At 45.9% G+C, this 21,416-nt stretch overlaps 1 protein-coding gene across 1 annotated transcript in view; it reads left to right on the forward strand.

Annotated features, from left to right (window-relative positions):
• The window catches only part of map3k9 (mitogen-activated protein kinase kinase kinase 9), a gene marked incomplete at both ends in the record, with an annotated part of 36,399 nt that overhangs the window by 8,968 nt on the left and 6,015 nt on the right, over positions 1-21,416 (forward strand). The window contains 4 exons of the mRNA XM_084181815.1: positions 5,771-5,951; positions 8,814-8,962; positions 12,789-12,964; positions 13,209-13,449. Coding sequence (XP_084037941.1) covers positions 5,771-5,951; positions 8,814-8,962; positions 12,789-12,964; positions 13,209-13,449 — 747 coding nt within the window. The remainder of the gene's footprint in view (positions 1-5,770; positions 5,952-8,813; positions 8,963-12,788; positions 12,965-13,208; positions 13,450-21,416) is intronic.

Below are 21,416 nucleotides of genomic sequence, written 5' to 3' on the forward strand. Positions count from 1 at the left end.
TGTGTGTGTGTGTGTGTGTGAAAGAGAAAACAAGATGGTTGTTGTAACTAAATTAGTAAACCCTATTAACACTGAGCACAGCTATGTGATCCATTGCATAGAAAAGCGCTTACCTCGATCCAGCACCACCGGATGGAAAGCACCACTCACTGGGCCGGGCCCTTAAACACTGTGTTAGACTAGTGGACTGGTACCCTACGTGTTTGACATGGGGCAGGAGCAGGCCTTCGAGCCCGGGGAGAGAGAATAACTTATTTGATATTGGTCCAATTCCCTTTTCTCCAAGTTTAGAATGATAAACTAATAGAAAATAGAACACTGCTCCAGATCACTTGATATCCACCACAAGGGGGAGACTCAACTCAAACTAAACTGTCTATCGTACAGCAGAGCATGTGTCTGTGGTCCTCTGGAGCTCAATTGGTAGAGCATGGTGCTTGTAACGCCAGGGTAGTGGGTTCGATCCCCGGGACCACCCATACATAAAAATGTATGCACACATGACTGTAAGTTGCTTTGGATAAAAGTGTCTGCTAAATGGCTTATTATTATTATTATTATTATTATTATTATTAAATCCCCACAACTGAATAGATAAGAGCACATCATGAGCGCACCGCTTACAAAACAGAGCTGAGAGCTCTCCAGGCAGAATGGGGCCCAAAACAGAGCTGAGAGCTCTCCAGGCAGAATGGGGCCCAAAACAGAGCTGAGAGCTCTCCAGGCAGAATGTGGCCCAAAACAGAGCTGAGAGCTCTCCAGGCAGAATGGGGCTCCAAAACAGAGCTGAGAGCTCTCCAGGCAGAATGGGGCCCAAAACAGAGCTGAGAGCTCTCCAGGCAGAATGGGGCTCCAAAACAGAGCTGAGAGCTCTCCAGGCAGAATGGGGCCCAAAACAGAGCTGAGAGCTCTCCAGGCAGAATGTGGCCCAAAACAGAGCTGAGAGCTCTCCAGGCAGAATGTGGCCCAAAACAGAGCTGAGAGCTCTCCAGGCAGAATGTGGCCCAAAACAGAGCTGAGAGCTCTCCAGGCAGAATGGGGCCCAAAACAGAGCTGAGAGCTCTCCAGGCAGAATGGGGCCCAAAACAGAGCTGAGAGCTCTCCAGGCAGAATGGGGCCCAAAACAGAGCTGAGAGCTCTCCAGGCAGAATGGGGCCCAAAACAGAGCTGAGAGCTCTCCATGCAGAATGGGGCCCATATATAAATATCCTATTTTTTTTCCCTCTCCCTTAACCCAATTCCATTAACATTTATATGAATAATGCATTGGGTCAGCCCTGCAGGATCCCTTAACCCCAAGCCTATTAGACAGGATTTGTCCCATGCTCAGTCTATGCCTTCCTATTGGCTACTTCCAGTCAACACAGGCAGTTTCTCCTCTCCCATTTTTTATTTATTTATTTATTTAACCTTTATTTAACCAGGAAGGGCTCATTGAGATTTAAAATCTCTTTTTCAAGAGCGTCCTGGCCAAGATAGGCAGCACCAAGTCATTACAAAAAATTACAGACAGACAACATGAAAAACTACAAGTAATCTAGTAAAAACCATTCATGAATTCACAAGAGTATAACAATATCAAAAACAGCAAATTAAAAACATTGACAGGTCAGGGAATCAGCCTCAAAATCCTTCATCAGAGATTTAAAAACACCAATCGGGACAAGTTCTTCCAGTTTAAAATTATTTTGTAAGGTGTTCCAAGACGATGGCGCAGAGTACATAAAAGACCATTGGCCTGTGGCTTGTGGTTAGCCCGGTCCCTTGGCTGTGATTGACTTGTTTTGAGGTGGTAAGCCAATAGCATCATCAGTTCAGTAAAAGGTGACCGTTCTATCCCAGATACATGCTGTTAATGTACATGAACCCACATCCCCGGGGCATCCCCACACCACGTGAGGATACACTTTATTAGGTTGTTTACCTGTAAAATACAGGCGAGGTGAGATTACACTACCCCCCCCCCCGCAGCCCCCGCAAGGCGGGGGGCCCACAAGCTTTGGGGGCCCCAAACCCCCGGAGGTCAGGCCCCCTAGATAGCATATGAACACGTCATAAGCCATTTTTTAATTTTTTTTATCTTAGGTCTCATGGCTGTAATGTTATTAATATCTTTCATAATTCATAAAATATGTGTTTATGTCAAACAGTTTTGTTATATTTCAGTCTTCTGTGATATATATATAAAGTGTAATCTTGGGATGCAAACTCAAAATGTAATACATTTCAACTCTATATCTGACATGGTACAGGTGTCGTCTTTTTGTTAAGCCCATAACCACGTGTGTGAGGTGTATACTTTTATTTCAAAGTAGATTTGTTTAAGACTACAAAGCATCACTCTGTGTGACCCTGAGTTAGCCCACTGCAGTAAAAGGTGATACAAACACATTTGGAATCACCATGGTGACAACAACCATAAACTGTCAACCATCTGCCTGATAGATTAAGATAGAATATGAATTTTGGTTCAAATATGTTAAATTAAATTAGGTTTTAGAGTCATAAAGCCACTGCGGAAAAACTAAATTGCTGTGTATACCACTTTAATTAATATATTTTTTTGGGGGGGTTGTCAACTCTGTAAAACATAAATTCCGTCAGAGTGCTGAAAGATCTGATATAATGGTTATGTTTTTATTGGGGATTATCAAATGAATAATTTTCAATATTTTACAAATGTTTGTATTGAACTTTTATTTTGAGGCAAAAATATGTCTATTTTGAGTATCTGTCAACTCCGTCAGCGGCTTGTCAACTTTTCAACTGATGGCTAACCCCCTTAAGATATAATTTTTTGGGGGTCAATATTCTGAAAAAACATTTGCTGTGCTAGTCTTAAGGGATAATGTTTGCTTTATAAATGCTGTTTTATGTTCTAAATCTAGAAAAACATGCCAGAATGCAAATGAAATTACCATGGATCTGATTGGAATCCTGGCCTCAGTTAATTCAACGTACCCCCTGACTGAATTTAGCCTATTCCTCATATTTACATTTACTGGCCCCCCGTGGGAATCGAACCCACAACCCTGGCGTTGCAAACGCCATGCTCTATCAACTGAGCTACATCCCTGCCGGCCATTCCCCTCCCCTACCCTGGACGACGCTGGGCCAATTGTGCGCCGCCCATGAGTCTCCCGGTTGCGGCCGGCGGCGACAGAGCCGGGTTAGGCTACCTATATGAAAAGCTAGCAGTAGACCCACATAACTACTCCCAGCCCCAGAGCCGGGTTAGGCTACCTATGTGAAAAGCTAGCAGTAGACCCACATAACTACTCCCAGCCCCAGAGCCGGGTTAGGCTACCTATGTGAAAAGCTAGCAGTAGACCCACATAACTACTCCCAGCCCCAGAGCCGGGTTAGGCTACCTATATGAAAAGCTAGCAGTAGACCCACATAACTACTCCCAGCCCCAGAGCCGGGTTAGGCTACCTATATGAAAAGCTAGCAGTAGACCCACATAACTACTCCCAGCCCCAGCTCCAGCCTGTAGTCTGCAGACACACCATTGCATCCCAAATGGCACATTTATTCCCTATGTAGTGCCATTTGGGATGCATACAGCCACAGCAGATGGAGAACATAGACTTTGGATGTTGTATTTAGGGACTGGGGGGTGTATATGGGGACAGGGCGGTGTACATGGGGACTGGGCGGTGTACATGGGGACTGGGCGGTGTACATGGGGACTGGGGGGTGTACATGGGGACTGGGGGGTGTACATGGGGACTGGGCGGTGTACATGGGGACTGGGCGGTGTACATGGGGACTGGGCGGTGTACATGGGGACTGGGCGGTGTACATGGGGACTGGGGGGTGTACATGGGGACTGGGGGGTGTACATGGGGACTGGGCGGTGTACATGGGGACTGGGCGGTGTACATGGGGACTGGGGGGGTGTACATGGGGACTGGGGGGTGTACATGGGGACTGGGGGGTGTACATGGGGACTGGGCGGTATACATGGGGACTGGGGGGTGTACATGGGGACTGGGCGGTGTACATGGGGACTGGGCGGTGTACATGGGGACTGGGCGGTGTACATGGGGACTGGGCGGTGTACATGGGGACTGGGGGGTGTACATGGGGACTGGGGGGTGTACATGGGGACTGGGCGGTGTACATGGGGACTGGGGGGTGTACATGGGGACTGGGCGGTGTACATGGGGACTGGGGGGTGTACATGGGGACTGGGCGGTGTACATGGGGACTGGGCGGTGTACATGGGGACTGGGGGGTGTACATGGGGACTGGGCGGTGTACATGGGGACTGGGGGGTGTACATGGGGACTGGGCGGTGTACATGGGGACTGGGGGGTGTACATGGGGACTGGGGGGGTGTACATGGGGACTGGGCGGTGTACATGGGGACTGGGCGGTGTACATGGGGACTGGGCGGTGTACATGGGGACTGGGGGGTGTACATGGGGACTGGGCGGTGTACATGGGGACTGGGGGGTGTACATGGGGACTGGGCGGTGTACATGGGGACTGGGGGGTGTACATGGGGACTGGGGGGGTGTACATGGGGACTGGGCGGTGTACATGGGGACTGGGCGGTGTACATGGGGACTGGGGGGTGTACATGGGGACTGGGCGGTGTACATGGGGACTGGGGGGTGTACATGGGGACTGGGCGGTGTACATGGGGACTGGGCGGTGTACATGGGGACTGGGCGGTGTACATGGGGACTGGGGGGTGTACATGGGGACTGGGCGGTGTACATGGGGACTGGGCGGTGTACATGGGGACTGGGCGGTGTACATGGGGACTGGGGGGTGTACATGGGGACTGGGCGGTGTACATACTGGCCTAGTAGTAGCACCCTGTGTCGGCACTTCACCTGTGTGTGTCAGAGGAGGCTGGTGGGAGGAGCTATAGGAGGACAGACTCATTGTAATGGCTGGAATGGAATCAATGGAACGTGTTTAACTCCATTTCATATACTCCATTCCAGACCTTACAATTAGCCCTCCTATAGCTCCTCCCACCAGCCTCCCCGTGTGTGTGTGAGTGTGTGAGTGTGTGAGTGTGTGAGTGTGTGAGTGTGTGAGTGTGTGTGTGTGTGTGTGTGAGTGTGTGAGTGTGTGAGTGTGTGAGTGTGTGAGTGTGTGAGTGTGTGTGAGTGTGTGTGTGTGTGAGTGTGGCGGCTGCTGAGGGGAGGACAGCTCATAATAATGGCTGGAACAAAGCGAATGGAATGGCATCAAACACCTGGAAACCATGGAAACCATGTGTTTAATGTATTTGATACCGTTACACCTATTCCACTCCAGCCGTTACCACGAGCCCGTCCTCTCCAATCACGGAGCCACCAAGCTCCTGTGGCGTGTGCATGGGTGTGATGCACAGACTCGGAAGGACAAAGTGAAAACTCCACATTAATCTGTGTTTCTGCCTTCTGTCATTCTCTCCTTTCATCTCATTCGCTTATCTCTGTTGTTCCTATCTCTTTTCCTGCCTGCTCCTCTCTCTCCTTTCATCATGGCCCCTCCTTGTTTCCCTGTTGTCCCTATCTTGTTTTGTGGAAACACTTTTAATCATCTCTATTTGAATGACTGCCTGCTATCCTGCCACCACCAAAACCCCAAATGACCTGTATCCCTTTACGTTCAATCCCCTCCTACCTTCCAACACACCCATGTTACCGTTCTCCCCCACCCAAAACCCTCCTCATCACTCCCTCACCAACACCCGTCCTCTCCCGGTCATCACTCCCTCACCACCAACACCTCTCCTGGATCTTGACCTGCGACCTCCGACCAGTCCTGATCCTGGAGAAGGTAGAGATGGAGGACCTGACCAACAAGACCCTGAAGATCACAGACTTCGGCCTGGCGAGGGAGTGGCACCGCACCACCAAGATGTCAGCCGCGGGCACCTACGCCTGGATGTCACCAGAGGTCATCCGCTCCTCCACGTTCTCTAAGGGCAGCGACGTCTGGAGGTGGGCAGGGCCAGGGGCCGGGATAGGAAGTGATGCGTCAGGAAACTGTCTGTTCTATCTCACTTAGATCTAGAGGGCTGGATGAGTCATTTATTCATGCTCTGGATCTGGTAAAGCATTGCAGTAGTAGTATGATGGCTGCACCCAAATAAGGAACCAACGCTATAATCGTTTCCAACAAGAGATAATTGTGATCGTCTTTATCCTCGTCTAAAATATAGAATAGCCTAGCCACATCAGATCTGATAAGGCAAGGATTTAATTCCATCGCGCTTTGTCAGCTATGCGCCATTTGAAGGTCATTTCCCATTCAGCCGGCATGTGCAGCATTTACCATGCTTGCAGTCTCCGCAAAACGCTGGAATATTGGCTTTATAAAGGTGCATAGCCGACCAAAGCACCATCGGATTGAATCCTGGCCTAAGATTCGAAATCTGTTGTTTTTGTGTGTTATCTCATGCACTCATCTCGCTGTACTGTCAGGCCGGAAGCAGGACTTTCTATGTTGCAACGCACTCTCATGGCTTATCATTGACCATGCCAGGTGGCTTGTGTCCAGCCCTTGTTTTAGTGTGAAATACCTGCCTGGCTGGAGGTGTGGAGGTAGTTGGAGGCTGTGGACAGGGCTGGCCCTGTCCCTGTCTCTCTGTGGTGCCATAATGCCACCCCCGAAGTGATTAATTTACAATATTAACATAATTAAAACAATAAGAATATTTTTATTCTGTACAGGCTTCCTTCTTTTCACTCTGTCAATTAGGTTAGTATTGTGGAGTAAACTACAATGTTGTTGATCCATCCTCAGTTTTCTCCTTTCACAGCCATTCAACAGCCGTAACTGTTTTAAAGTCACCATTGGCCTCATGGTGAAATCCCTGAGCGGTTTCCTTCCTCTCCAGCAACTGAGTTAGGAAGGACGCCTGTATCTTTGTAGTGACTGGGTCCATTGATACACCATCCAAAGTGTAATGAATAACTTCACCATGCTCAAAGGGATATTCAATGTCTTCCTTTTTTTTTTTTTTTTTTTTTTTTTTACCCATCTACCAATAGGTGCCCTTCTTTACGAGGCATTGGAAAACCTCCCTGGACTTTGTGGTTGAATCTGTGTTTGAAATTCACTGCTTGACTGAGGGACCTTACAGATAATTGTATGTGTGGGGTACAGAGATTAAGTAGTCATTCAAAAATCATGTTAAACACTATTATTGCACACAGAGTGAATCCATGAAACTTATTATGTGACATTGTTACTCCTGAACTTATTTGAGCTTGTCATAACAAAGGGGTTGAATACTAATTGACTCAAGACATTTCAGCTTTACATTTGTAATTAATTTGTAAAATGTTCTAATAACATAATTCATTATGGGGTATTGTGTGCAGTGACATAGAAAAATTAAAGAAAACATTTTTAAATTCAGGCTGTAACACAACAAAATTTAGAAAAAGTAAAGGGGTGTGAATACATTCTGAAGGCACTGTATATTTTGTACCAATTGAGAACTTTGGTCTAATTCCCTGAAATCTGGATCTTCTCTGGAAAATCATAATTGTAGTCTTTTTGGGGTTTACTGCCAGGGCCCAGGTCTGGCAGTACTGCTCTAGCAGGTCCAGGCTCTGCTGTAGACCATGTGCTGTGGGTGACAACAGGCACAGGTCATCTGCGAAGAGCAGGCATTTATCCTCTGAATTGTGGAGACTAACAACAGGGGCTGAGGATGTTTCTAGAACAGTGGCCAATTCATTGATGTAAATATTGAAGAGCGCAGGGCTCAGATTACAACCCTGGCGAAGGCCCCGCCCCCTGGTTAAAGAATTCCGTTCTTTACTTGCCATATTGATTTAATTATGTGATATGTTTTACCCCCTACTTTCAATAACTTTGTAGAACAGTCCATTTTGGTATTATTTTGGTGGACATGTTTATCTATCAGGGTCTGTCTGTAGGGTGTAAAATATGATCGGTCGTGCGACATTTTGGTATAAATCCAATTTGGCTTTTGCTCAAGATATTGTGCTTATTAAGGAAGTTTAGAACTCTCTCTCTCTGTCCATCAGCTTTCTGCTCACTGCCAGCTATTCTCTCTGCTGGCTATTCTCTCTGCTGGCTATTCTCTCTGCTGGCTATTCTCCCTGCTGGCTATTCTCACTGCTGGCTATTCTCACTGCTGGCTATTCTCACTGCTGACTATTCTCTCTGCTGGCTATTCTTCTGAATTCTGCCATTCTGTTTCCTGCTGATACCAACAAAAGAAAGATAGAAAGAGGAATGTAAGCTTATAAAGCTTAGGGTTGCAAAGTTCCTGTAGCTTTCTCAAAATTCCCAGGATTTCCAGAAATTCCAGGATTTCTGTTTTCTGTTTCCATAACTCCTTTTCTTCCCTCTCTTTCCTGATCTGTTCCTCCCGACCTTCCTCTTCCTCCTCTTCCTCATCTCCTCTCCCTTCCTCCTCTTCCTCCTCTCCTCTCCCTCCTCTTCCTCCTCTCCCTCCCTCCTCTTCCTCCTCTCCCTCCCTCCTCTTCCTCCTCTCCTCTCCCTTCCTCCTCTTCCTCCTCTCCTCTTCCTCCTCTCCCTCCCTCCTCTTCCTCCTCTCCTCTCCTCTCCTCCCTCCTCTTCCTCCTCTCCTCTCCCTTTCTCCTCTCCCTCCTCTCCCTTCCTCCTCTTCCTCCTCTCCCTCCCTCCTCCTCTCCTCTCCCTCCTCTTCCTCCTCTCCTCCCCCTTCCTCCTCTTCCTCCTCACCTCTCCCTCCTCTCCCTTCCTCCTCTCCTCTCCCTCTCTCCTCTTCCTCTCCTCCCTTCCTCCTCTTCCTCCTCTCCTCTCCCTCCCTCCTCTCATCTCCTCTCATCTACTCTCCCTAGTTACGGGGTTCTACTGTGGGAGCTGCTGACAGGAGAAGTCCCATTCAGGGGTATTGATTGTCTAGCGGTGGCGTATGGAGTAGCCATGAACAAGCTGGCCCTGCCCATCCCCTCTACCTGCCCAGAGCCCTTCGCCCGTCTTATGGAAGGTAAGATGAGGTGCTTTTTGTTAGGGCGGCAGGTAGCTTAGTGGGTAAGAGCGTTGTGTCAGTAACCGAAAGGTCGCTGGTTCTAATCCCCGAGCCGGCTAGGTGAAAAATCTGTCTGTGCCCTTAAGCAAGGCACTTAACCCTAATTGCTCATGTAAGTCGCTCTGGATAAGAGCATCTGCTAAATGACTCAAATGTAAATGTATTCTTAATGCACATGTGTTTGGGCATGAGGCCACCTATTTGTTGAGAACATAAACCTTATAGATGATTAGATGTTGAGGTAGGTAAATAGAAATATCCATATCCGTCCTGATCCATAATCCATAGATAGATTGATATTTGTACAAAAATAAATTATAACTTATTTCCATTGAGGTCGTCTGTAGATCCGTTGAGTGCCGTCAGTGTATATATATATATATATATATATATATATATATAAACTCAGCAAAAAAAAGAAACGTCCCTTTTTCAGGACCCTGTCTTTCAAAGATAATTCGTAAAAATCCAAATAACTTCACAGATCTTCATTGTAAAGGGTTTAAACACTGTTTCCCATGCTTGTTCAATGAACCATAAACAGTTAACAACCGTTCCACAGGTGCATGTTCATTAAGACACTAACAGCTTACAGACGGTAGGCAATTAAGGTCACAGTTATGAAAACTTAGGACACTAAAGAGGCCTTTCTACTGACTCTGAAAAACACCAAAAGAAAGATGCTCATCTGTGTGAACGTGCCTTAGGCATGCTGGAGGAGGCATGAGGACTGCAGATGTGGCCAGGGCAATAAATTGCAATGTCCGTAATGTGAGACGCCTAAGACAGCGCTACAGGGAGACAGGACGGACAGCTGATCGTCCTCGCAGTGGCAGACCACGTGTAACAACACTTGCACAGGATCGGTACATCCGAACATCACACCTGCAGAACAGGTACAGGATGGCAACAACAACTGTCCGAGTTACACCAGGAACGCACAATCCCTCCATCAGTGCTCAGACTGTCCGCAATAGGCTGAGAGAGGCTGGACTGAGGGCTTGTAGGCCTGTTGTAAGGCAGGTCCTCACCAGACATCACTGGCAACAACGTTGCCTATGGGCACAAACCCACCGTCGATGGACCAAACAGGACTGGCAAAAAGTGCTCTTCACTGACGAGTCGCGGTTTTGTCTCACCAGGGGTGATGGTCGGATTCGCGTTTATCATCGAAGGAATGAGCGTTACATCGAGGCCTGTACTCTGGAGCGGGATCGATTTGGAGGTGGAGGGTCCGTCATAGTCTGGGGCGGAGTGTCACAGCATCATCGGACAGAGCTTGTTGTCATTCCAGGCAATCTCAACGCTGCGCGTTACAGGGAAGACATCCTCCTCCCTCCTTCCTGCAGGCTCATCCTGACATGACCCTCTAGCATGATAATGCCACCAGCCATACTGCTCGTTCTGTGCGTGATTTCCTGAAAGACAGGAATGTCAGTGTTCTGCAATGGCCAGCGAAGAGCCCGGTTCTCAATCCCATTGAGCATGTCTGGGACCTGTTGGATCGGAGGGTGAGGGCTAGGGCCATTCCCCCCAGAAATGTCCGGGAACTTGCAGGTGCCTTGGTGGAAGAGTGGGGTAACATCTATACAGTGGGGGGGGAAAAAGTATTTAGTCAGCCACCAATTGTGCAAGTTCTCCCACTTAAAAAGATGAGAGAGGCCTGTAATTTTCATCATAGGTACACGTCAACTATGACAGACAAATTGAGAAAAAAAATCCAGAAAATCACATTGTAGGATTTTTAATGAATTTATTTGCAAATTATGGTGGAAAATAAGTATTTGGTCACCTACAAACAAGCAAGATTTCTGGCTCTCACAGACCTGTAACTTCTTCTTTAAGAGGCTCCTCTGTCCTCCACTCGTTACCTGTATTAATGGCACCTGTTTGAACTTGTTATCAGTATAAAAGACACCTGTCCACAACCTCAAACAGTCACACTCCAAACTCCACTATGGCCAAGACCAAAGAGCTGTCAAAGGACACCAGAAACAAAATTGTAGACCTGCACCAGGCTGGGAAGACTGAATCTGCAATAGGTAAGCAGCTTGGTTTGAAGAAAGCAACTGTGGGAGCAATTATTAGGAAATGGAAGACATACAAGACCACTGATAATCTCCCTCGATCTGGGGCTCCATGCAAGATCTCACCCCGTGGGATCAAAATGATCACAAGAACGGTGAGCAAAAATCCCAGAACCACACGGGGGGACCTAGTGAATGACCTGCAGAGAGCTGGGACCAAAGTAACAAAGCCTACCATCAGTAACACACTACGCCGCCAGGGACTAAAATCCTGCAGTGCAAGACGTGTCCCCCTGCTTAAGCCAGTACATGTCCAGGCCCGTTTGAAGTTTGCTAGAGTGCATTTGGATGATCCAGAAGAGGATTGGGAGAATGTCATATGGTCAGATGAAACCAAAATATAACTTTTTGGTAAAAACTCAACTCGTCGTGTTTGGAGGACAAAGAATGCTGAGTTGCATCCAAAGAACACCATACCTACTGTGAAGCATGGGGGTGGAAACATCATGCTTTGGGGCTGTTTTTCTGCAAAGGGACCAGGACGACTGATCCGTGTAAAGGAAAGAATGAATGGGGCCATGTATCGTGAGATTTTGAGTGAAAACCTCCTTCCATCAGCAAGGGCATTGAAGATGAAACGTGGCTGGGTCTTTCAGCATGACAATGATCCCAAACACACCGCCCGGGCAACGAAGGAGTGGCTTCGTAAGAAGCATTTCAAGGTCCTGGAGTGGCCTAGCCAGTCTCCAGATCTCAACCCCATAGAAAATCTTTGGAGGGAGTTGAAAGTCCGTGTTGCCCAGCGACAGCCCCAAAACATCACTGCTCTAGAGGAGATCTGCATGGAGGAATGGGCCAAAATACCAGCAACAGTGTGTGAAAACCTTGTGAAGACTTACAGAAAACGTTTGACCTGTGTCATTGCCAACAAAGGGTATATAACAAAGTATTGAGAAACTTTTGTTATTGACCAAATACTTATTTTCCACCATAATTTGCAAATAAATTCATAAAAAATCCTACAATGTGATTTTCTGGAAAATAAATTCTCAGTTTGTCTGTCATAGTTGACGTGTACATATGATGAAAATTACAGGCCTCTCTCATCTTTTTAAGTGGGAGAACTTGCACAATTGGTGGCTGACTAAATACTTTTTTTCCCCACTGTATATACACTATCGGTCAAAAGTTTTAGAACAACTACTCATACCAGGGTTTTTCTTTATATTTACTATTTTCTACATTGTAGAATAATAGTGAAGACATCAAAACTATGAAAGAACACATGGAATCATGTAGTAACCAAAAAAATTGTCAAACAAATCTTCAAATAGCCACCCTTTGCCTTGATGACAGCTTTGCACGCTCTTGGCATTCTCTCAACCAGCTTCACCTAGAATGCTTTTCCAACGGTCTTGAAGGAATTCCCACATATGCTGAGCACTTGTTGGCTGCTTTTCCTTCACTCTGCCGTCCGACTCAATCCCAAACCATCTCAATTTGGTTGAGGTCGGGGGGATTGTGGAGGCCAGGTCATCTGATGCAGCACTCCATCACTCTCCTTCTTGGTAAAATAGCCCTTAGACAGCCTGGAGGTGTGTTGGTTCACTGTCCTGTTGAAAAACAAATGATAGTTCCACTAAGCCCAAACCAGATGGGATGGCGTATCGCTGCAGAATGCTGTTGTAGCCATGCTGGTTAAGTGTGCCTTGAATTCTAAATAAATCACAGACAGTGATTCTTCTTCTCTCCTCCAGATTGCTGGAGTCCAGACCCCCACCTGCGGCCTCTCTTCACCAGTATCCTGGATCAGCTGACGGCTATAGAGGAGTCGGGTTTCTTCGAGATGCCAGCCGAGTCCTTCCACTCCCTGCAGGACGACTGGAAGGTGGAGATTCAGGAGATGTTCGACCAGCTTAGGGTCAAGGAGAAGGTAGGGGGGGGGGGATAGGGCTCTTGGTCAGCTTTCAGAAGATCAGAAGCCTCTAACAATGATACAGTGTGTGATAATCTAGCCTGGTTGCAGATTTGTTTGTGCTGTCTTGCCAACTTTTTTTTTTTATGGTTGTTGAACCAGGCTATGGATATGGGGTAGTGATATATTATAGTGTAATCTATAAATCCCCCTAAAAAATAAAAATGGTTGGTTCCCCTGACCTCTAACCCTTCGTCGTCAGGAGCTGAGGTCGTGGGAGGAGGAGCTGAGTCGTGCGGCTCTGCAGCAGAAGAGCCAGGAGGAGGAGCTGAGGAGGAGGGAGCAGGAGCTGGCGGAGAGGGAGATCCACATCCTGGAGAGGGAGCTGAACGTCATCATCCACCAGCTGTACCAGGAGAAACCCCGCGTAGAGAGCAGGCAGGGCAAGTTCAGACGCTCACGCCTCAAACTGAAGGATGGGAACAGGATCAGTCTGCCTTCAGGTAGGTCTGTCATCAGTAGGACTGGCCAGCAGTCTGATGTCTGTGGGTCTCAAAATGCGGGCCTGGATCCACAAGGGGGGGGGGGGGCAAAAGGGGGCTTAACCCCCTCAGTTGAAACTTGTGCATCCTCGGTTTGAGTTTTATGTCCCTATATAAAAATAGCAAAAAAAAGTTCAAATGATTGAGTGACAGGTTGGCGCAAAATCTGTATCTCCACTGTGCTGTCAGCACAATGGACAGAGTGCACTGGGGAGGTATGGAAAGCTACTGGCCGGTTAGGTTTGACTCCTTTGGGTTTCCATAAAAAGTGGGAAAAAACACTGCTCATCTGTGGTAGAATAACGTGGTATGCTACATGAACAATATGGTATACCACGTGAACAACATGGTACACCACGTGAACAACATGGTACACCTCCGCCTGTAATATTTGATTTATAAGGACGGGGTCGAGTTTACAGTTGAAGCTGCTTCACTCAACTCTGCCTCACGCCCCACCACTACAGAGTTTAGTTAGCTGTAACAGGCGTTAGTGTTATTAGCCTATTTTGCTCTAACCAGCTAATCTGCCACTGCCCAATGGATATCAGAAAATTAAACCACGAGGCTGGCACCAAGCCCGGTAGCGATGATGCTGCCGAGCTCCAGCTAGCTCCGCTTGAAGAGGCTTCCACAAGTGCCGCCGGGATCATGGCGCCACAGCCCCCTCCACCTCCGACTGTTCTTGACGATCTTGGAACAGAGGAGCCAGCTCAGGTTAGCCTATAGAATCCTACTATCCTAGCCGCAGGTTTTCTGTCCAAAAACATTTTTAATAGCAACTGGATCAAAGGAAGAAAGTGGCTGGAATACTCAGTTATTGCGGATGCGTCACTCAATGGTCTCGGCATTTGAACTTTTATGTTTATTGTGGTATAGCGTGATATAAGCAGAATTCAATATAATTCCAAATGCTAGATCCCAAATTACGTATAGCTACATATCGGTACGTTTCATCATAGAAATAGATAGGCTACATTCTATTTCTATGGTAGCCTATTGCTTTTCGTGGTTGTAAATGGAACTGAATTGGAAACGTGTTTATGGAAGGCTGGCATTGCGTAATTGATTACGTGGGGTAGAATTTGAGCCACAGAAGTGTATTGTGCCATATCCCAACATACTGCTGCTGTGCTAATGAGCTGCACGATCTTCCATGTTTGAAGAGGGCCTATAGGCTTATTTGTTTTGGGAAGACATCTGTGCACGGCTGCATCTCACAGTAGTAAGCTGTAGGATATGTTGTGGTTATTTTACATTAGCCTTTTGTTTACTGCGTTTGTTTACTGTTTAATGTAACTAGCCCAAATATAGATTGTGTTAGGGTTGGGCGATATCCAGATTTTCATATCGTCATACCGTCCTTCTCTCACACCGGGATTTACGGTATTACCGGCTTAGTACACAAGTGGGCACCAAAAAAGCCCATTGGGCATCTATTTACCAGAATGCTAACAAAATTAGCACAAGTAATAGCAAATTTGCATGGAGGCTGCTAGCTAAACATGAAAATGAAAATAAACAAATTGCAAAGACAGGCAGTCCAGCTCATCAAGCTATACATACTGTATATAGGTAAGAGCTACCGAATGTCCATTTTGGTGAGTTTGGACATTTACAAGCGAATGGAACGAGAGACACTGTGCAAATGAACAAAGTTTTGATGCATGTAGTACTGGCTCTCCAGCAGCATGTAATACTGGCTCTCCAGCAGCATGTAATACTGGCTCTCCAGCAGCATGTAATACTGGCTCTCGAGCAGCATGTGTACAAGCTGTGTCTGTGTGGACTCTGGAGTCGTTAGGGTAACTGGCCTGCCTGCTCTGCTTGGAGAAGAGGGGGGAGGAGCAGACGGACTGAGAACAGAGAGGGGGGGAAAAAAATGCAAGGAAATCAAGATAGCAGTGGCAGCTGTACAAATAACTCATCCAAAGGGCTTTTGCCTTCTCAAACACGGCAGACAGCCAACATAATATAATCTCCTTTATTAATTCAGCCACTTACTTAGATAGGAAGTTAAACTAGGGGTCGTGTTAACGCATAATTCAGCATTTTCCACGCAGGAAAAAATGATAAAACGCATAAGAAATATCTTGCTGCGTTTTGTAAACACAGATCTAAAATGCTTCTTGTTGTAATTTCTGCTCGGCATCAGACTCATTTTGTGCTTCAGTTGCTCGTTCTAAACTCGGATGAGAATTCACGTACTGGAGTTCTATCAGCAGACAACACTACAACTGATGTGTAGCTTCTTTTCTCTGGTCCTTTTCTCGGTGTAACCAGACTATTTTTCTCCAGTTAAATGCAAGATTAACTTTTAAGCAAAACATTAGGAAATGTAGCTGGCTACATTCTTTCTATGATAGGCCTAAACATTAGAAATATGATGATTTAAAAAAAACAAACAAAAAAAAAAACATGCTTTTCAACCTTGTCTCAGAGCATTTAGTATGATATGTTACGTTTCGTATGGTATGTATTAATTTGTGGATGTCCATCCCCCATTTCGTATGATATGTTCCGAATGACAATTGTATTATATGTTACGATTTTGCAAAATGAACAATATGTTACGAATTTGCTAAACTTATGATATGTTACGAATTCTATCTAGGTGGCTAACATTAGCTAGCTTGCTAACGTTGGCTAGGCTAGGGGTTAGAGTTAAGGTTAGGGTTAAGTTTAGGAGTTAGGTTAAAGGGTTAGGGGACGGGGACGGGTTAGCTAAAAGGGTTAAGGTTAGGGTTAGGGGAAGGGTTAGCTAACATATTAGTAGTTGCAAAGTAGCTAAAAAGTAGTAAGTAGTTGAAAAGTTGCTAAAATACTAAAGTTGTCCGTGATGAGATTCGAACTGGCAACCTTTGGGTCGCTAGACGTTCGCGTTAAATGACCAACCACCCTACTTTCGTTTTTACCTTAAGTAACCATCTGTCTTGTGTAACCATACGAATTGTAACATATCATACTTAATGGAGTGATGCGGATTTACGTACAGAATAATACGAAATGCTCTGAGACCAGGTTGTGCTTTTTCATTGTAAGCTCATTTACTTGTGTGGCTGCCATCCAAATAGCATTGCACTTCTGTTGTCATCTGATGAAAAATTAAGCTATTTTATGTGCTGGGAAAACTAAGTAAGCTTCAAAATGTAAAATAATGTGACAAGTGAAATAAGAACGCAATCTGCTTTATCTCCTAATGCATTGCACACGTTGACTGCAGGTATTTACTAACAAATACAGTGGGGGAAAAAAGTATTTAGTCAGCCACCAATTGTGCAAGTTCTCCCACTTAAAAAGATGAGAGAGGCCTGTAATTTTCATCATAGGTACACGTCAACTATGACAGACAAATTGAGATTTTATTTTCCAGAAAATCACATTGTAGGATTTTTTATGAATTTATTTGCAAATTATGGTGGAAAATAAGTATTTGGTCACCTACAAACAAGCAAGATTTCTGGCTCTCACAGACCTGTAACTTCTTCTTTAAGAGGCTCCTCTGTCCTCCACTCGTTACCTGTATTAATGGCACCTGTTTGAACTTGTTATCAGTATAAAAGACACCTGTCCACAACCTCAAACAGTCACATTCCAAACTCCACTATGGCCAAGACCAAAGAGCTGTCAAAGGACACCAGAAACAAAATAGTAGACCTGCACCAGGCTGGGAAGACTGAATCTGCAATAGGTAAGCAGCTTGGTTTGAAGAAATCAACTGTGGGAGCAATTATTAGGAAATGGAAGACATACAAGACCACTGATAATCTCCCTCGATCTGGGGCTCCACGCAAGATCTCACCCCGTGGGGTCAAAATGATCACAAGAACGGTGAGCAAAAATCCCAGACCAAAGTAACAAAGCCTACCGTCAGTAACACACTACGCCGCCAGGGACTCAAATCCTGCAGTGCGAGACGTGTCCCCCTGCTTAAGCCAGTACATGTCCAGGCCCGTCTGAAGTTTGCTAGAGTGCATTTGGATGATCCAGAAGAGGATTGGGAGAATGTCATATGGTCAGATGGAACCAAAATATAACTTTTTGGTAAAAACTCAACTCGTCGTGTTTGGAGGACAAAGAATGCTGAGTTGCATCCAAAGAACACCATACCTACTGTGAAGCATTGGGGTTGTTTTTCTGCAAAGGGACCAGGACGACTGATCCGTGTAAAGGAAAGAATGAATGGGGCCATGTATCGTGAGATTTTGATTGAAAACCTCCTTCCATCAGCAAGGGCATTGAAGATGAAACGTGGCTGGGTCTTTCAGCATGACAATGATCCCAAACACACCGCCCGGGCAATGAAGGAGTGGCTTCGTAAGAAGCATTTCAAGGTCCTGGAGTGGCCTAGCCAGTCTCCAGATCTCAACCCCATAGAAAATCTTTGGAGGGAGTTGAAAGTCCAGGTGGGTACCAGGTGAGAGCCGGTTAGTGACAGTCTCTAAGGTTCAGGGCTGGGTACCAGGTGGGAGCCGGTTAGTGACAGTGTCTAACCTTCTTGCTTAGGTTTCTGCCTATATGTGGGGAGGAGCAGAATGGAGGCTTGATCTGATTTGCCGAAAGGAGGGTGGGGGAGGGCCTTGTAGGCCCTGTAGCGCTTCCAGAAGGGAGATCCAGAGTGTTCGATGAGCGAGTAGCATAGGAGATGATAGAAATTTCGGGAGCGTTTTCCTCAAATGTACTTTATTAAATTCCTTAGCTACAATAAATGCGGTCTCAGGATATGCGGTTTTCACAATGTCCAATGTAGTTCCTTGAGAGCCGTATCGATGTCAGCTTGGGGGGAATATACATGGCAGTGACAATGACCAAAGAAAGTTTCCACAATCACACCATGAGTTGTTCATCATGAAACAAACCCCTCCACCTTTATTTTTCCCGGACAGTCCGTTCTTCCTCTCCGCACGATGGACGGAGAACCCCGCTAGCTGAGTGGATGAAGACAATATATCCGGAGAGAGCCATGATTCCATAAAAAAAGAGTATGTTACAGTCCCTGATGTCTCTCTGGAAGGAGATCCTCGCCCTGAGCTCATTTACTTTATTGTCAATGTTACGTTCCCCAGCAAGAAAACCAAAAATGTAGCTTAAACAGAAGAGGGAACTAACAAAGAGTCTATGACCAACAACCAAAACGAAACAGGTGGGGCTTTACATTTACATTGTAGTCATTTAGCAGACGCTCTTATCCAGAGCGACTTACAGTTAGTGCATACATATTTTTTTATTGATTTTATACCCCACCGTGGGAATCGAAACCTGGCGTTGCAAACACCATGCTCTACCAACTGAGCTACATCCCTGCCGGCCATTCCCTCCCCTACCCTGGACGACGCTGGGCCAATTGTGCGCCGCCCCATGGGTCTCCCGGTCGCGGCCGGCTACGACAGAGTGCGCCACTCGGGAGACAATTTAGGAGGGGTTCTGAAAGACACTCATGGGGGGGTGTCCACTGAAAGCTGACTAGCATCAACAACTGGAACCTAAAAGACACCCACCATGAGCGCCCATTACATTTGCCCAAGAAGAGAGAAACAAAAGAATAACACCAAACTTAAAGACTGAAAACAAACCAAAAAGGTGGAGCAAAACGAAATCAGGGAAGATCAGATAAAGGATTGTTTGCCTAGAACTTTAAATTGGGAGCGTCAACTAAAGGTGTTAACCCTCCACAGATATCAAGAACCCTGGAGCACTGGGCCAGCCACTCTTAAATAGCACCTGGGCCAGCACAGGTGAAACACCTTCCCACTAACGAGATGGCAACCAGCACAGCTTTAACACATACTGACTAACGAGGTGACACCCTAACGGTGCGCCCTACGTGCTAACGAGCTATGCATGCTAAAGTCCAACCTCAAAACAAAAATGGAAAAACTAAAGTGTCACGCTCGTTGATGAACGGGTCAGACCAAGGCGCAGCGTGATATGCACACATGTTTATTAACACGAATAAACACACGACAAAACAATAAACCAACGACACGTGAAGTCCTAAGGTAACACACAAACAAACCTTATACAGAACAAGATCCCACAACCCACTAGTGCCAATAGGCTGCCTAAGTATGGGCCCCAATCAGAGGCAACGAGCGACAGTATATGGTATATCCGGTACAGATTGTCGTCCCCATTGATCTGAAGTTTTGTTATAATATCATTGTTTTAGCCTATCGCTCTTTTATTCTGTTTTCATTCATTCATTCATTCATTCATTCGCAGTTGTGTGGTATTCTAAGCCAAATTGCTATTCAGTATTTTTTGTTTTTGCATGAATAACTAGGCTAATACTTTTAGTATTCATTATTTTGGTAAGACAGCCGTGTGTATGGCTGTTTGTAATAGGGTAATGCTCCTATCTATCCTGTAGCCTATATATTCATTACCTTGCTTTTAAGTGTGTAGGGTGCAGCCCATTATGCTGATACAGCGCAACAACCTGTCACTTCAAAAACACTCTGTCTCGGCATTTGAACTTTATTGTGGTATAGTGTGATATAAGCAGAATTCAATATAATTTCAATGCAAGAACCCCCCCCCCCCAAAAAAAAAATGGTGCCCCCCTCACCGATTTTCAACTGCCCCCTTAGTCACTTTATCCTGGCGCGGGATCTGCTCAAATTGCACCCTATTTCCCATATAGTGTACTAGTTTTGATCAGAGCACTACATAGGGCATAGAGTGAGGGGATAGCATGCAGGGCTGTAGTGGAGCGGGTCGAGAGCTTCATGTTCCTAGCCGTATTTGTCCTCTTGCTCAGTTGTGCACCGGGGCCTCCCACTCTTCTTTTATTCTGGTTAGGGCCAGTTTGCGCTGTTCTGTGAAGGGAGTAGTACACAGCGTTGTACGAGATCTTCAGTTTCTTGGCAATTTCTCGCATGGAATAGCCTTCATTTCTCCGAAAAAGAATAGACTGACGAGTTTCAGAAGAAAGTTATTTGTTTCTGGCCATTTTGAGCCTGTAATCGAACCCACAATTGCTGATGCTCCAGATACTCAACTAGTCTCAAGAAGGCCAGTTTTATTGCTTCTTTAATCAGCACAACAGTTTTCAGCTGTGCTAACATAATTGCAAAAGGGTTTTCTAATGATCAATTAGCCTTTTTAAATGATAAACTTTGATTGGCATACATAACGTGCCATTGGAACACAGGACTGATGGTTGCTGATAATGGGCCTCTGTACGCCTATGTAGATATTCCATAAAAAATCAGCAGTTTCCAGCTACAATAGCCATTTACAACATTAACAATGTCTACACTGTATTTCTGATCAATTTGAGTGGCACAGCGGTCTAAGGCACTGCATCTCAGTGCTTGAGGCGTCACTACAGACCCCCTGGTTCGATTCCAGGCTGTATCACAACAGGCCGTGATTGGGAGTCCCATAGGGCGGCGCACAATTGGCCCAGCGTCGTCCGGGTTTGGCCGGTGTAGGCCGTCATTGTAAATAAGAATTTGTTCTTAACTGACTTGCCTAGTTAAATAAAGGTTTAATAAATAAATAAATAACAAAAATATTTTTATGGACAAAAAAGTAGTGTAAGTATTCAGACCCTTTGCTATGAGACTCAAAATTGAGCTCAGGTGCATCCTGTTTCCATTGATCATCCTTGATGTTTCTATAACTTGATTGGTCAATTCAATTGATTGGACATGATTTGGAAAGGCACACACCTGTCTATATAATATAAGGTCCCACAGTTGACAGTGCATGTCAGAGCAAAAACCAAGCCATGGGGTCGTAGGAATTGTCCGTAGAGCTCAGATCTGGGGAAAGGTACCAAAAAATGCTGCAGCATTGAAGGTCCCTAAAAACACACTGGCCTCCATCATTCTTAAATGGAATAAGTTTGGAACCACCAAGCCAAACTGAGCAATCGTGGGAGAAGGGCCTTGGTAAGGGAGGTGACCAAGAACCCAATGTTC

Source organism: Coregonus lavaretus (genome assembly GCF_964263955.1).
Source record: "Coregonus lavaretus genome assembly, chromosome: 18".
NCBI lineage: Eukaryota > Metazoa > Chordata > Actinopteri > Salmoniformes > Salmonidae > Coregonus > Coregonus lavaretus.